This window comes from Mesoplodon mirus, assembly GCF_964341445.2.
Source record: "Mesoplodon mirus genome assembly, chromosome: 9".
In the NCBI taxonomy this organism is placed as follows: Eukaryota; Metazoa; Chordata; class Mammalia; order Artiodactyla; family Ziphiidae; genus Mesoplodon; species Mesoplodon mirus.
In genome coordinates, this window is record NC_138985.1 from 87,260,108 (window position 1) to 87,274,573 (window position 14,466).

The 14,466-nt window shown below is 37.2% G+C and overlaps 1 protein-coding gene across 5 annotated transcripts in view; it reads right to left on the reverse strand.

Moving 5' to 3' along the window:
- The window catches only part of CADPS2 (calcium dependent secretion activator 2), a 478,890-nt gene that overhangs the window by 47,486 nt on the left and 416,938 nt on the right, over positions 1-14,466 (reverse strand). For 4 of the 5 annotated variants that reach the window (XM_082631734.1, XM_082631733.1, XM_082631732.1 and 1 more), the window contains 4 exons: positions 12,843-12,998; positions 11,320-11,467; positions 10,607-10,621; positions 3,643-3,717 (listed from right to left, as the gene is read on the reverse strand). In XM_082631734.1, the coding sequence (XP_082487860.1) occupies positions 3,643-3,717; positions 10,607-10,621; positions 11,320-11,467; positions 12,843-12,998 (394 nt within the window). The remainder of the gene's footprint in view (positions 1-3,642; positions 3,718-10,606; positions 10,622-11,319; positions 11,468-12,842; positions 12,999-14,466) is intronic. The other variant, XM_082631735.1, reaches the window with a different exon arrangement.

The following is a 14,466-nucleotide window of genomic DNA, read 5'->3' on the forward strand; positions in this document are numbered from 1 at the left end:
TTTTCTAAGCATGGGAAATGTGTGTGCAGGTGGGACACATCCTGTTGAGTGTTACATGTGATTAAGAGCCCTGGATCATTCTCAAAATACTTGTGAAGACATGTGGATAAAAGGAGGATGCAGAAGTAGAACTGAAGAGAAGAGATGAAAAGAATGTAGCAAACATATTTCTCAATATGCACAGAAGAACTGAAATATGGGCAGAAACATTTGTGATACAATACAAGGAATTCACTATTTTATGCATATACTTTATATTGAATTAATTAATATGCTATAAAAATGTCTATGGGCTTCCCTGGTGGCGCAGTGGTTGAGAGTCCGCCTGCCGATGCAGGGGACATGGGTTCGTGCCCCGGTCCGGGAAGATCCCACGTGCCGCGGAGCGGCTGGGCCCGTGAGCCATGGCCGCTGAGCCTGTGCGTCCGGAGCCTGTGCTCCGCAACAGGAGAGGCCACAACGGTGAGAGGCCCACGTACCGTAAAAAAAAAAAAAAAAAAAAAAAAAAAAAAATGTCTAGGACACAGCTCTTAGAATTTTCCAGAATAAAGACAGTTAATGTAGAAGGTACATATTTTAATTTTTAGTCTTTTGCTTTTGACTGATTTCCTGGAGATCTGGAATCAGCAAGTGCATTGGATTAGGAATCTGAAACTCAAAGGTTTGAATCCCAACTCTTGCACTTATTAGGTGTGTGACTCTGATCAGTTTACTATACTACTTTGAAGATTATATTCCTCTCTGTGAAATAGGGTAAGTCCACCCATTCCATAGGTGCTATGTAGTTTGAATTAAATAACATATGTACAGTAGCTGCTTCACAGTAGGTACTCCATAAATACCTCCTTTAAAAAAATCATTTCTTCTTTGGTGAAGACAAATGGGAACATACTACTAAGGGGTTGTCTTGTTTTTAAATATACTGAAGTTTTAAGGTAGTTTGCATGTCCATCTAAGTGGAGGGTCATCAGAGCAGTGGTTTTCAAAGTCTGGCTCAGGAACTCCTACATCAAAATCACCATGGTGACTGGTTAAACATGCACATTCCTGCCCTTCTTCCAAAACTTCTGGAAAGCAGGGCTAAGGCATCTGTATTTTAAATAGCTCTCAGGCGATTTTTTGGCATGCTAACATTTAAGGATTGTATTACAGAACCCTATTCATCTTTGCTTAATGAAATAAAATGCACCATTTATTGTCATCTTTGATGGAAGCTTAAGATGGTTGTCAAAACTATCAAATTATTTTATTTTATACTTTTCAACTAAAGATTATTAAAAAGTGCCATTTGACTGCAGGAGAAAGGATCCAGAGAGAAAAACTATAATCTAGACCTGATTTCTAAATATAATAGTTAGTTGCATTAGGCTATATAAGTTAAAATTCATTACAATTAAGTAAAATCAAAATTTCAATTCCTCAGTTGCACTAGCCACATCTCAAGTGTTCCACAACCACATGTGGCTACTAGTTACCATACTGGATGGTGAAGGATAAACATTTCTATCGTCACAGAGAGTTCTATTTCATAGTGCTGATCTCTAGGACACCATTTCCCAGCTTGACTCAAATATACTATTTTTTCAATTAACCAGATGCATTTGATATAGAAAAATTTAAGTTTTTTACTTTGCCAGAAACAAATGCAGAAATGATGAATAGACCTTCCTGCCTTTTCTGCAACCCCTCCTCCCCTTCGCCCCAAACCAAAACTCGTTGTAGCCTTTTTGCCTTGTTGCCTATTTAACCCTTTACCAACTGCATGCTTGCAATTCAGTGGCTCTATTTATGTACCCTTCTCACAAAAGACAACTTGCACAGGAGAACTGTGCTGATGGGGAGGCTCTACCCAGATAAAATTTCCCTGGATGGCTCGCCGACAATAAAGGTGCAGGGTTAACTATGTCTGTTCTGTGGGCTGTAAGCTGCTGGGTTGGGCTCCTGGGAGGGCGGGAATCTCATGGTTCTTCCTGTAGGAGCTTCTTTCTCCAGTGATCCACCTCTTCCTCTACCTCCCAGATGGTTTTCCTGTTAACCCTTCCCCTTTCCCCCTGCTGGTGAATTTGTGTTGTAAGCGCAGGTGTTCAGTGCTGGGGTAGAAGCTGGGGGGCAAGAACAAACTGGGGAGGTGGCGCAGTTCTAAAATCTCCTTTCTTTGTGACTTTTTTTCTACCTCAAGACCTGCTACCAGAGAATTAGGAAGCACAAAACAATTTGAACCCCACCACCCCCGAATCAACTATAATCCCACCACCCAGATAAAAGCTCTGTTGGTACTGCGGTGTTTATCTGTCTTTTCTCTATGTGATGACAATTCAGATCATAGTTTACATTTCTAAATATTCAGCTTTTTTCCCACTTACCACTATATTATGAAATTTTCCTTTAACATTATAGTCTTTGAAAGCAAACTTTATTAATATAGATGTCCCATAATTTACTTTACTGTTGCCCTCATGTTAAAGTTGATTCCTGTATTTTTCATTAGAGATAATGTGACATCTATCAATGTATATAAATTTTGTGCATCTCTCTGAGTAGTAAGAAAAAAAAACGCAGAAAGAATTTTAGGTGAACGGGTGTTAATGTACTTGATATAGTTCCAAACTATCTTCTAGAAAGGTTGTAGCCATTTATACTCCCATAAATAGAAAATATGAGTGTCCCACTTCACCTTCTAAAACTGGGTGATAGCTTAAAAACATCTATGCTAATTTGCTATAAAATATTATATAAATTTTAGTTTTATTGGTATTCCTTAAACTATTGAGGCTTAACAGCTTTCATGCTTGTTGGGCATCTCTATTTTTTTCTTTTCTAAACAATGTGTCCTTTGTCTGTTTATTGAATTGAGGGTGGCTTTTCCTTTGCTTTTTGTACATTCTTCCAATTGTTTTATGAAGCCTGGTCTAGGGCTCTTTGATCCAGCACCCATTCTTATGAAAGTGACTCTTTGGGAGAAATCCATCCTCTCTCCTTACCCTCTTTCAGCTCCCTGTGCTCTCCGTTGTTCATCTCTTTCCCTATCAGACCCTGATCTCAAATGTCATCTATGGCAGTCTGTTCCACCTTAGTGGGATTTTAAATCACCTAATCATTCAATGGAACACTCACTTATACTTCATCTCTCCTTATACAACTAAAGGCCATAGCTTTTGTCAAAGATATCTGAAGCCTCAAATAGGAAGTCGTGGGAGACCTCTGGGAGTGGAGGACCTCAGACACCACCATGCCAGCCTTCTCTGCCCACCTGTGAGACCAGTCCTAGAGTCCCAGTGCTGTCACCACAAAAAAATAAGCTAAATTCAAGAACTCATGACGACTCAACTCATCCCTGGAGACAAACAATAAGAGAACATGAATGAGAAAGAATAAGGTATTACTGGAAGATAGAGTTATTTTTAGAAAGAGAACAATTGCAAGAAAAGCCAAAATTAATTATAAATGAAAAACCAAAAGTTACTGACAAAGCGTTCATAGTTTGCTCATAACTTTTCTTAAAATTTGAACTTTTCTTGCATCTGTCTTTAAAGCTGCTATTTCTCAATTAGGTATTTAGAAACCTAAGACAGATATTTCTAAAAATTCTCAGTTGAAGATTATTTAATTTGATTTAAAAAGGTAAATAAAAAAATACCTTACCTTTGAAACTAGAAGTGAAATGATTTCTTTTACAGTGTTGTCAATCAAATCATCTATTTTCGAATGGTACTGCTGCTAGATATTAAAAGACAATGATGCAAAAAAAAAAAAAAAGACAATGATGCATTAGTTGATGTGGACACAAAACTTTTGTCGTACGTCATAAATGTTTTAAAGCTACTAGTTATGGCACATCCGATTTATACAAAATGGCCATTTTGCACATTAGAACAAAACCTTGAAAACGATCCACCCAATCAACAGTTTTTACATTGTGGGGTTTGAAAATTTTCCCATGTGCTCTGTTGAGTGAAGCAGCTAATGGGGTTATTATATAGCTGAATTGAGTTCTTATTCTTATTCAGCAGGAGGAATGTGAAGGATACTTTTTGTCTTCTTCTCTATAATTAAGGTGGCCGTGTATTTTTCTAAAGGGTTGGTTTAGCTGGAGAAGCAAAAAGACTGGAAAAAGATTTAATTAATACAGCATTTCATGTCTGACAACTCTCATTCATAAGTTATTTTAAATGTGCTCTAGAAATAAAATGAGCTCCCAATTGTTCACACTGAAAGGACCTTTTTTGTCAGCACAGGGAACCGCAGTTTATACAATTCTTACAATATGCTCAAGCAAGGGCAAAATTAAAATTTCATCAACAAAGGTGATAGATGGTAACAAATTAATAGGCCATAAAAGGTATAATGAAACGGCACTCACTCCCCATAGTTTTATTACTGCTTCCTCTGAAAAAGACGCCTTTAAGTAAATGCAAAAAAGATGTATTTAAAATAAACCTGAAAGACTCTTTTTCTGCTTTCTTTAGAGAATACTAGAGAGACCCCTTCTTAAACTAGCAGGAGCTTCGGGCTTTGACAGCGTGTGAAGGCACACTTCACAGAGAATGTGACTTGTAAAGACTAACCCTATCTTGATGGTTCAAGGCTTCTTGCAACAGCTAACATAATGCACAGAGTAAAAGTACTCAGGTCAGTATAAATATTAGACCAACTTAACAGCTGCTGGGTGAATGGTTTCCAAAGATGTAAGTTTTTGAAAGCTATTTTTTCTTCTGAAAACATGTCTCAAAGTTTCCACACACAACAAAACATCAACTTAGGTCTGCGTTGGAATACGCAGGAATGAGGTCTCCCCACAGGCTCTGACAGTTACAAGCCATCATTTACCTGTGCAAATAATGAAGAAAGGAAGCATAATTTTGGAGCATGTGAATTATTTTCTTTTCCTGCTTGTGTGTGTGTATGCATGTGTGTGTTGACAAGTGGTCTAAAATTAAGCACACATATATGAACAAGGAAATTTCTAGGCATGTATTCCACTCAGTGAAACAAAATACTAAGCGTCCATCTCACGTAAAGCCTTACTGATCCTCAAATTTGTGCTCCCGAAAGGACAAACAGAACGGAAACCTAGATGGGGGATTTCTACTGCTGTAGTACTGACACTTTTGCTTTCAGGACAGCTTGAAGAGAAGGAAAGGAGAAGAAAACAAAGAAAAGCAAGGCAGAAGAGGAAGAACCTGAAAAACCTGGCTGGTAGTTGAGATGTCCAGGAAGCCCCCCACAGATACAGGTACAAAAACATCACTCACCCGGCCCCCACCGGCTGAAACTGTTCCAGTGCCTCGGCAGTGGAGGAGCTTATGCAAATGAGCTCAGCAGCTCTCCCTCCATGCACACTCTCTTTTCAAATCCTTCTCTCTCCAAATTCGTGTCTGTGTAGCAGGAAGAGCTAAAATAGCAGACAGAGGCTCCCTCCACTTTGGGGTAGAATAAGAAAGGGATACAGGAGTTGGGCTTCAAGCTTCTCTCATCCCTCGTACATGGAAAGTGCTACAGAACATTCAGGGGTTGAGGCGCCCGAACCTGCAAACAGTTCCGTCTTCTTAAATATGCCTTATCCTCCGTGTTTATCTCCCTTTGCCATAAACTTTATTTTTAACTCAAAAATAATGAAATGCCATCAGAAGGCTATTGGATATAAAATAGTAGAGCTTATACATGTTAAACTTTTGCATTGGACCGATTTTGGCAATTCTTAAAGTCAAGAGATGAGCCACTCAAGAGGCCATTTATATCATTTTTATCGAAAGGCAGGGAAAGCCACAGACTCTAGGAGCCATCAAATTCTCCTATAATACACATCTTTTGACTGCTGTTTTCTTTCATATCTAATCTAGCCAAGCAGAGATGGAGGGAAGGAGAGAGAGAGAGAGAGAAAGTCAAAAAGGAAGAAAGAAAATATACTGTATATCTTAAATGTGTTACCCAGGGGGCAAACCCAAACAGTATAAGGGTTGCTAGATTTTTTTAATATGAGATTTTGCTACTGTAAATTTATCTGATTAGCTCTGACTTACACTAATTCTAAATCTGAAAGCTGTTGGGAACTTCCAGAGTCTGCTCTAGCTGTACAGCTGGTAGAGGTGGTCTAGGAGAACTGTGGGTGGAAATGGGGAGGTGGCCTGAGAATTCATAGTTTACATACATATTCTGCAAAGAGAATAGTCCAGAAATGCCACATACAGATAATAGATAATTAGCTAGAAAACGTTATTCATTGGGAGATCCAGATAGCTTCCAAAGACAAATACAGACACATACAAAGACAGCAAAACAGGTAAGAAGAGAATTTATCTGGAGACATTTACATTTCCTAAGCTAAAATTAATAGGTTTTTCATTTAGATTAGCAGACCAAATTTTTGTTAAAAACTTGCAAACTTTTTCTCGGCAACCATAAAAGCCTATAAATAAAATTCCTCTCAGGATATTTCAAGTTGGATCAATGATTCTACAGACCAGGGTTTTGGTAATTTCCATACCATTCTTAGACTAATTCTCCCCACATCTGCCCTCAAAAGTAAACCGTTGGTGCCTTGCTTCTCCAGTAGATGACTCCGAACTTAGATTAAGATGACCGTTGAGGAATTTCTACTTCATGGAGCCTAGGGAATTCAGATCAGGCACAGGTCTGAAATCCTTGCCCCCCTATATGTGGGTAAATATTCTCATTTCACCGGACTGTTCTCATGAGGAAACACGCAAGAAATGAAGACTAATCAAATGCCAGTGCAATCCAGCATTCTTAAAAGATTTTGGTCCTTCTGTTGTATTGGATTGTTCTGGTAACGGAAGTATTTTACTGCAATTGAGAACAAATCCCACATAAGTAGGGGCCCCCGAGTAGCTCCATTAATGTGCTTTCATCTTCAATGGATGGACCATGAGGTACAGGGGTTCTGAGAGCATATGACTGCCTAAGGCCCACGCAGTCATCTGCTTTTCTGCAGGAATGGATTACGAGGATTTCTAAACACTGGTGGTTTTCTGATCCCCACATCTGTCCCTGAGGGCCTGGCCTGAGACTGCTGACTCATTACACACAGCTGTCACACGAGCAGATCATTCACTCACTAATCACTCCATTAAATGCTGTTCTGGGCTGTGGCCCAGAGTGCCTGCATCATTGTGTGCTACGTAAGAAAACAGAATCATAATTTAGGAGCCCAGAAGAGGCTTCACCGTGGGTAAGGAGTTGGGAAGGTTTTATCCCAGCAATGACGATATAACAAATTTACTAGAGACTGTGGAGAGGTAATTCCCTTAAATTTAGAAAAAAAAAAAAATATCTGCTACGTTTACCAAGGTAGTATATATTTTTATAAGGTTCCAAATTGTGTAATAATCTAGTTTTTTCAACAACTTTATTTGTTGCTTGCTATACAATGGGGTCCATTGGCTCACCTCTGTATGTAATGTATTCACCACTTTGCAATAATTCCAAAACTTGTCTCAAACACGTACAGGGAGGAAAAGCCTGTGCAATTATGTGCATATATTTCCTGGAGATTAAAAGCAAAGTATAAAATACTTCTTTTGCACTGAAATTCTTGTTTACCACTTTTCAGGGCTGCTAATGAGTTTTACACCTGCACATTTTGAACTATATTAATTGTGTGAAAGTTGTGGGAAACTAATTGTCTCTGGTGAGCAGGTACAGGTGCAAACATAATGAACAATAGCAGATTACTCTTCAAAACCCTCCTCCTATTAATGTAAAGAATCAGTTGACAATGCAACAATGTTTTGTCATTTGTGCCTGTTTTTCTTTCAGAGTCCTAGAGTGAGTTGTTTCTTACAGAGGAGGATTTTTTTTTTTTTTAATGGGGGTAATATTTTTAAAGCAGTGACAAAAAAAATCAGTCTGCTCATTCAACAAATATTTATTACGTGCCTATCAGTATCAGGTACTGCAGTGTATGTAAAAATAAGAACAAATGGATAAATTCAGTATTAATGGAAGAGGCAAGATGATTCTATCAACCTGATGAGAAATGGATGTGTGTATAAAGAGACTTAAGGCAATATTCCCAAGCAGACAATCAAAGGCTTACATCTGGCTATAGAAAACCAAGAGAAGGTGGTTATGAGCCATTGAGAGCCAGGCCAGCTGCCTGCTCGTTCAGGTAATTAGAGATAATAAATCACATCATAAGAGATCAGAGAATAATTACTTGAACACTCTATAACACATACCAGCTACCTAATGTGTCTGTATGGTTGTATGCTGTGGTATTAGAAACACATCGTTTCCCCCTGAATTGCTCAAAGAATGAAAGATGTGTACACACACATAAGTTATGGCCAAATAGCTAATGTTTATCTCTGGGTTAAAAAGTATGAAATTCACAAATAGTGGGCCTTCTCATCCTCTTAGAAGTTACCTAAGCCTTTCTGCTTGGATGAGAATTGTTAGCCCAGTGAAGAGTTGGTTCTGAATTTGATTCCCAGGTGTCAACTGTAAGACGTAAGATTTAACATATTCGTAGAGCACAAAAGCATTTGACCTATTAAAAAATATTTATTTAGTCAATCCTGTAGGTATAAAAGGTTTTCTTTTTTTTGAAAATTTTAGATTTTATTGTCTCATTAGATGTAATTTTTTGATAAGAACATGATTAAGATATAGTTCTGTTTTTTTTTTTTTAAAGATGACTGGTTTGATCAAGAAACAAAGTGGTTCAGCAACTTGTGTTCACTGAATACCTGAACACTACAGAACAATGAACTTTGGGTGCATTAAAAATCAGTGAGAAATCCATAATGCGTGAATCGTTCTGGAGAAGGATTTTTTTTTTTTAATTGGAGTATAGCTGCTTTACAATACTCTGTCAGTTTATACTGTACAGCAAAGTGAATCAACTATATGTATAAATATATCCCCTCTTTTTTGGATTTCCTTCTCATTGAGGTCACTAGTTACCTATTTTCCTTCTCATTTAGGTCATTAGTTATCTATTTCATACATAGTATCAATAGTGTACATACATCAATCCCATCTCCCAACTCATCCCACCACCACCACCGCCTGCTTCCCCCTTGGTGTCCGTACGTTTGTTCCCTATGTCTGTGTCTCTATTTCTGCTTTGTAAATAAGATCATCTATACCCATTTTTTCAGATTCCACATATATGTGTTAATATATGATATTTGTTTTTCTCTTTCTGACTTACTTCACTCTGTATGACTGTCTCTAGATCCATCCATGTCTCTACAAATGACCCAATTTTGTTCCTTTTTATGGCTGAGTAATATTCCATTGTATATATGTACCACATCTTCTTTATCCATTCCTCTGTTGATGGACATTAGGTTGCTTCCATGTCCTGGCTATTGTAAACAGTGCTGCAATGAACACTGGTGTACATGACTCATTTTGAATTATGGTTTTCCCTGGGTATATGCCCAGTAGTGGGATTGCTGGGTCATATGGTAGTTCTATTTTTAGTTTTTTTTAAGGAACCTCCCTACTGTTCTCCATAGTGGTTGTATCAATTTACATTCCCACCAACAATGCATGAGGGTTCCCTTTTCTCCATACCCTCTCCAGCATTTATTGTTTGTAGATTTTTTGATGATGGCCATTCTGACTGGTGTGAGGTGATACCTCAATGTAGTTTTGATGTGCATTTCTCTAATAATTAGTGATGTTGAGCAGCTTTTCATGTGCTTCTTGGCCATCTGTATGTCTTCTTTGGAGAAATGTCTGTTTAGGTCTTCTGCCCATATTTTGATTGGGTTGTTTGTTTTTTTGATATTGAGCTGCATGAGCTGTTTGTATATTTTGGAGAGTAATCCTTTGTCAGGTGCTTAATTTGCAAATATTTTCTCCGATCCTGAGGGTTGTCTTTTCATTTTGTTTATGGTTTCCTTTGCTGTGCAAAAGCTTTTAAGTTTCATTAGGTCTCATTTGTTTATTTCTAAAAGGTTTTCAAACTGTGTTCCTCCTGAGGTTCTGGGTAGTACCTCAAGAAAACCTTGTGCCAGGGAGGAAGAAGGCTCCTGATACAGGCCTGCCTCTTCCCTGCCTCTGATGATGGTTACATCCCACACCATGAGTGGGAGGAAAGGCTCTTATCATGGTGGGCATGTCCCTCACTGAAATCCACATCTGGGTTCTTCTGTATGAAGTGACCTTAAGAGTTGCCTCCTGGTCCTCAAATTTAGAGGTTACCCTCATATATGCTATATGTCATCTAAAGCCCCAAACTCTAAATTCTTCTAGTATTAATGAAAGTATATACTACAGATATATGCATCTTGAAAATGTTAACAATCACTCTGCTTCTGAATTTATTTAGAATTTAAAGGAGGGTGAATTCATTTGGTTTTAAATAATCTTATCTTTAAAAATTTAAAAGTAGTTTGTTGATTCTTCAGCTTAACAGGGAAGAAACATTCCCCTTGACACTATTTAAGGTATAAGTATCTACATGTGTTTTAATGAGTCATTGGGTATTGCTATGTAGTGTTATACACAGAAACCAAAAACCTGAAAATGGAATTATATTATTTTAATTTGAAAAGATGAAAATAAAAAATGTACACAAACGAAAATAATAATTCAGATGAAAATGTGCTTTTTTAAATAAAAAGAAACTTACCCACTGACTACCAAACTGGATCATGCCATGGGGGGAAAAGAAAAGATGATGAAGGAGAACATAAGGGAAAAATAAAGAAATGATGAAAAGGGGATTACCATGGGAAAAGATGCAATAAAACGTCAACTTAAACAGATAATCTAAGAAAAAGAGATCCATTTCATCCAATCACCACTCTCAACAAAAATAAATCATGGGGTAAAATAAACTGTATTTCTGAGTATAGAATCAAACAAAATAGAAATCAAATTGAAACAATGGGGTATTTATTGAAGAAAAGCAAAGCCCAATCTTTAAGTACATTTCTACTTGATCTTTAAAAGAAACGAAAACTTTTGTGTAAATAAAATATTTCATGTGCTATTTTCTGTGGCCTGTTTTTTGTATGCAAACTCTGGATACTCTATATTTGTATAAACAAAGGAAGTAGCTTTCTAGCTTTCTCATTTGCTTGTGAAAAGCAAGGTTTATGTAAATACACAACACCTAAGCCATTAAAAGGTATATCTGAAATTCAGTCTTTATATTAAAAAGAAGAAATTGACAAGAGCAAAGGATAAAGGGGCATTCCATTATTACAGTAAAGCTCAAACACTTGTATGGGGGAGCTTGGTCTTTTTAATCTAGTCAAGTGAGAGACTTCTAGAAACAGCATCCTCCTCCACCAGGGCACCCAGTGCTGCATTTCCACATGGGACATTCAGTCCACTTACCTCCTGTCCTCCATCCAGGGCACAGAGTTTGATGCTTTGCTTTTTGGCATCGACTAATACATTAAACATTGTACACACAGAGGCTGGGATGCGCAAGTCAGTTGTTTTGCTTGCCTTTTGCAGCTTGAGTTCGAATGCAGTTCTTGTTCTATTCATTAAAACATGAATTCAGAGTAAGAAATTCTGACATATGTCCCACCTGTTTTTAAAAGTGAAATCAAAACTACAAGATGCTAATTTAAAACATGCAAATATGGGGTGTGGCATTGCCTGGGAGCTAGGAGGTAGGATGCTCTTCTTTTCAGGTGTCTCATATGAAAGATCAGACTGTGGTATTTTATATTAAACATAGCTTTTGCAGTCGCTCAAACAATATTTCTACCCAAATGAAGCTATTTGTTACATCTAGTGTGTACTCTTAATGGAAAAACTTCACAGTTGCGCTCAACTGTCTGAATGAATATCCAAGTAGAAAAATCACCTGCTTCTCTATGTTAAGGCAGAACAAATCCTCTGTGTGAGTGTTTACCACATCAAAAAAAAGACAAGTCTAGAAAACACTAAAACACCATAATCAGTGTGCAATGGAGAATGTGTAATTCTTTTATGTCATTTAGTTTCTCTTTCAAATACCTGAAGTTGCATTTAGGTTTTTTAAAGAAACTGCATAACAGGTAGTTTGGAAATGGTTTTGCTAAAGTATCCAAAGAATATCCAGAGATTTGATACATCAGAATCACAGATGACGAACATGATTTTTTTTAAACATTAAATAATCTAATTCATGGCCTTGCTTTACAAAGCCATTAAACATTATTCTAAAGACAGGATTTTTCTCCCTTTAAAGAATTCAGGATTATTAATTGCTCCAACCAGAATTTGTTATTCGCGTATGCTACCCTCATTGTTCTTGCACACATTGTGAACAAGGGCAATGGGGAAAACAATGCTAATTAGGATGCAATGCTGATTTTGTAAAAAGTATTAAAGAAAAGGAAAGCACATGTGGAAGAATCCAAAGCCTCATAACTTATTTCTGGTTAAGTTCTGAATGTAAACAGATACTTGGAACTCATCCGATGTGGATAGAGAATACCAGAAAAACAGGACAATTGATGGCAATGATCATCCATGGAGTTTGCCATGTCATTTCACAGCACACAGACACAGTACATAATGCATAAAGTACTTAACAGATCTCCTTCCTATGTCTCAGGAAGTATTGCTTTGGGAATTTAAAGCACAGTATTCCCAGAGAGATAACAGCACAACAGAAAGGATTAATACGGTGTGGGTGCTACTGACGAAGGTAATGGTTAGGAGACCCGAGAAAAAGTAGCAGGCCAATTTTATCAATTACATGGGTCCCCAGAATTCAGGTCAAAGGACCTAATGTCCTTGAAATTTTGGGAAAGTGGTACATGTTGAAACCTTCCTTGTGACAATTATATAGAAGATACTTGGTGAAAAGTGGTATTTTGGGAGTTGGCAGAGTAAACAGCAACTTGAAAATACATGTCTACCTTTTGACACAGGCCTCTATCATATCACTGGCCATTAGTTTAAGTCTTTGCTCTAAGTGATGGGCAAATTCTTGTTCTGGCCAGTGAAGATCAAATACAAACATTTGCAGTGCATCAAGTTTCCAAAAAAGGTCTTCTGATGTTGCTGAGCCATTGCTAGAAGAAAAAGGAAAAATGAAGAACATCGTGAACTTCCACTGTTAGCTGCGTGGGTCACCAATACATTGTTTCTTCTTTTCTGTATCACTTGCCATCAAAACATTGTTTCTCCTTTTCTGTATCACTTGCCACCAGTGAAAAAATACTACGTAAAACCCCTAGTGATCAATATTTTCTTTGTTCAACCTTCTAATTTTCCCCTTTCACTTCTTCTTAATGAATAAGGCAAGGAGAACAAAATAGAATTATAGTAGTAGGGTTTCATTAAAAAGGGGTAAAATGAATAATGATTCTTTACTAAGGAAATCAAATTATATACATAGGAACAAACATCTTAAATTGTTCTTTACCAATCTCTAGGATAAAGATAAAATACACATTTCCTCCTAGAAATTCAGAAAAGTATGTTTTATGCAAGAAAATTCATATGACAGCAACTAGCAGCTTTATTTAACTCATGCATATGTGCCTCTGTCATCATGATGGCTTCTGTTTATCTATAGGTATGTAGCCTTCAGGGCCTTAAATTTCTCAGTTACAGGTAAAGGTGAAACAGGTACTGGGAATGAAGTAACAGGCTGGGTAGGGAAGCAAATCTTACTTTTACTTTGAAATGCTTTGTGCCTTTTCTCGTTCATAAGCAAACCTAACTTAGTACCAGGTATGGTCTAACAGAGAAAAGATATTCAAGGTGCTCTCAGGTTGGAGCACCATCATATATTTCAGGTCCTTCCATCTATCTAACTGTGGAGCCAAGGTCTGAAATGCATTCACTACTATGGTAAAGTTACTCTAGGGACCATATTTTCACACCATGCGAGAAGGTAATTTGTGTCAGAGTATATTTGAGTAAAGGATAATATTATTACTTTTCATTAAGCAAGTATACAGTCTAATAGGAAAATAGATGATTTGAAAATAAAATATTCCTATGTGTACTGAAACTTAATTGTAAAAGAGAACAAAAGAAAAAGAAAAAAACCAAAAACTGCTGTATGATTCATTTCTGCTTAGCTTTCCAACATTTTAACATATACTAACCTAAAATTTATATTTTAGGTTTGTAAAAAGAAAAATATTAAAATAAACTAACTTATCACAAGGGCATGGTGGAAAAATTTTATAAAAAAGAAAATTCTTTTAAATAACCACATTGTTTAGCTAAATATACCTTAATTAGCCAGCGTAAAAACAATCACCTCCTGCTCTGGCTAATTAAAAGCTTATTTCTGCCCCGCAGAAATCTTCGCTCCATCACCAATCTACTCTGCTTTCCTCCTCCCATTTTGCCAGGAATTCCTCATGATCTCCTCGTCTAGCCAAGATGTCCTCAGAGTTAAATTCTCAAGGGAACGATCACAGCAAAGCAGTGAACACTACCCATAGCACTTCCCTCACTTAATATCTCCAAACCTTAATATTCAGTGCCCCAAATGTATCATTAGTATATGTGCTGCCGAAGCGA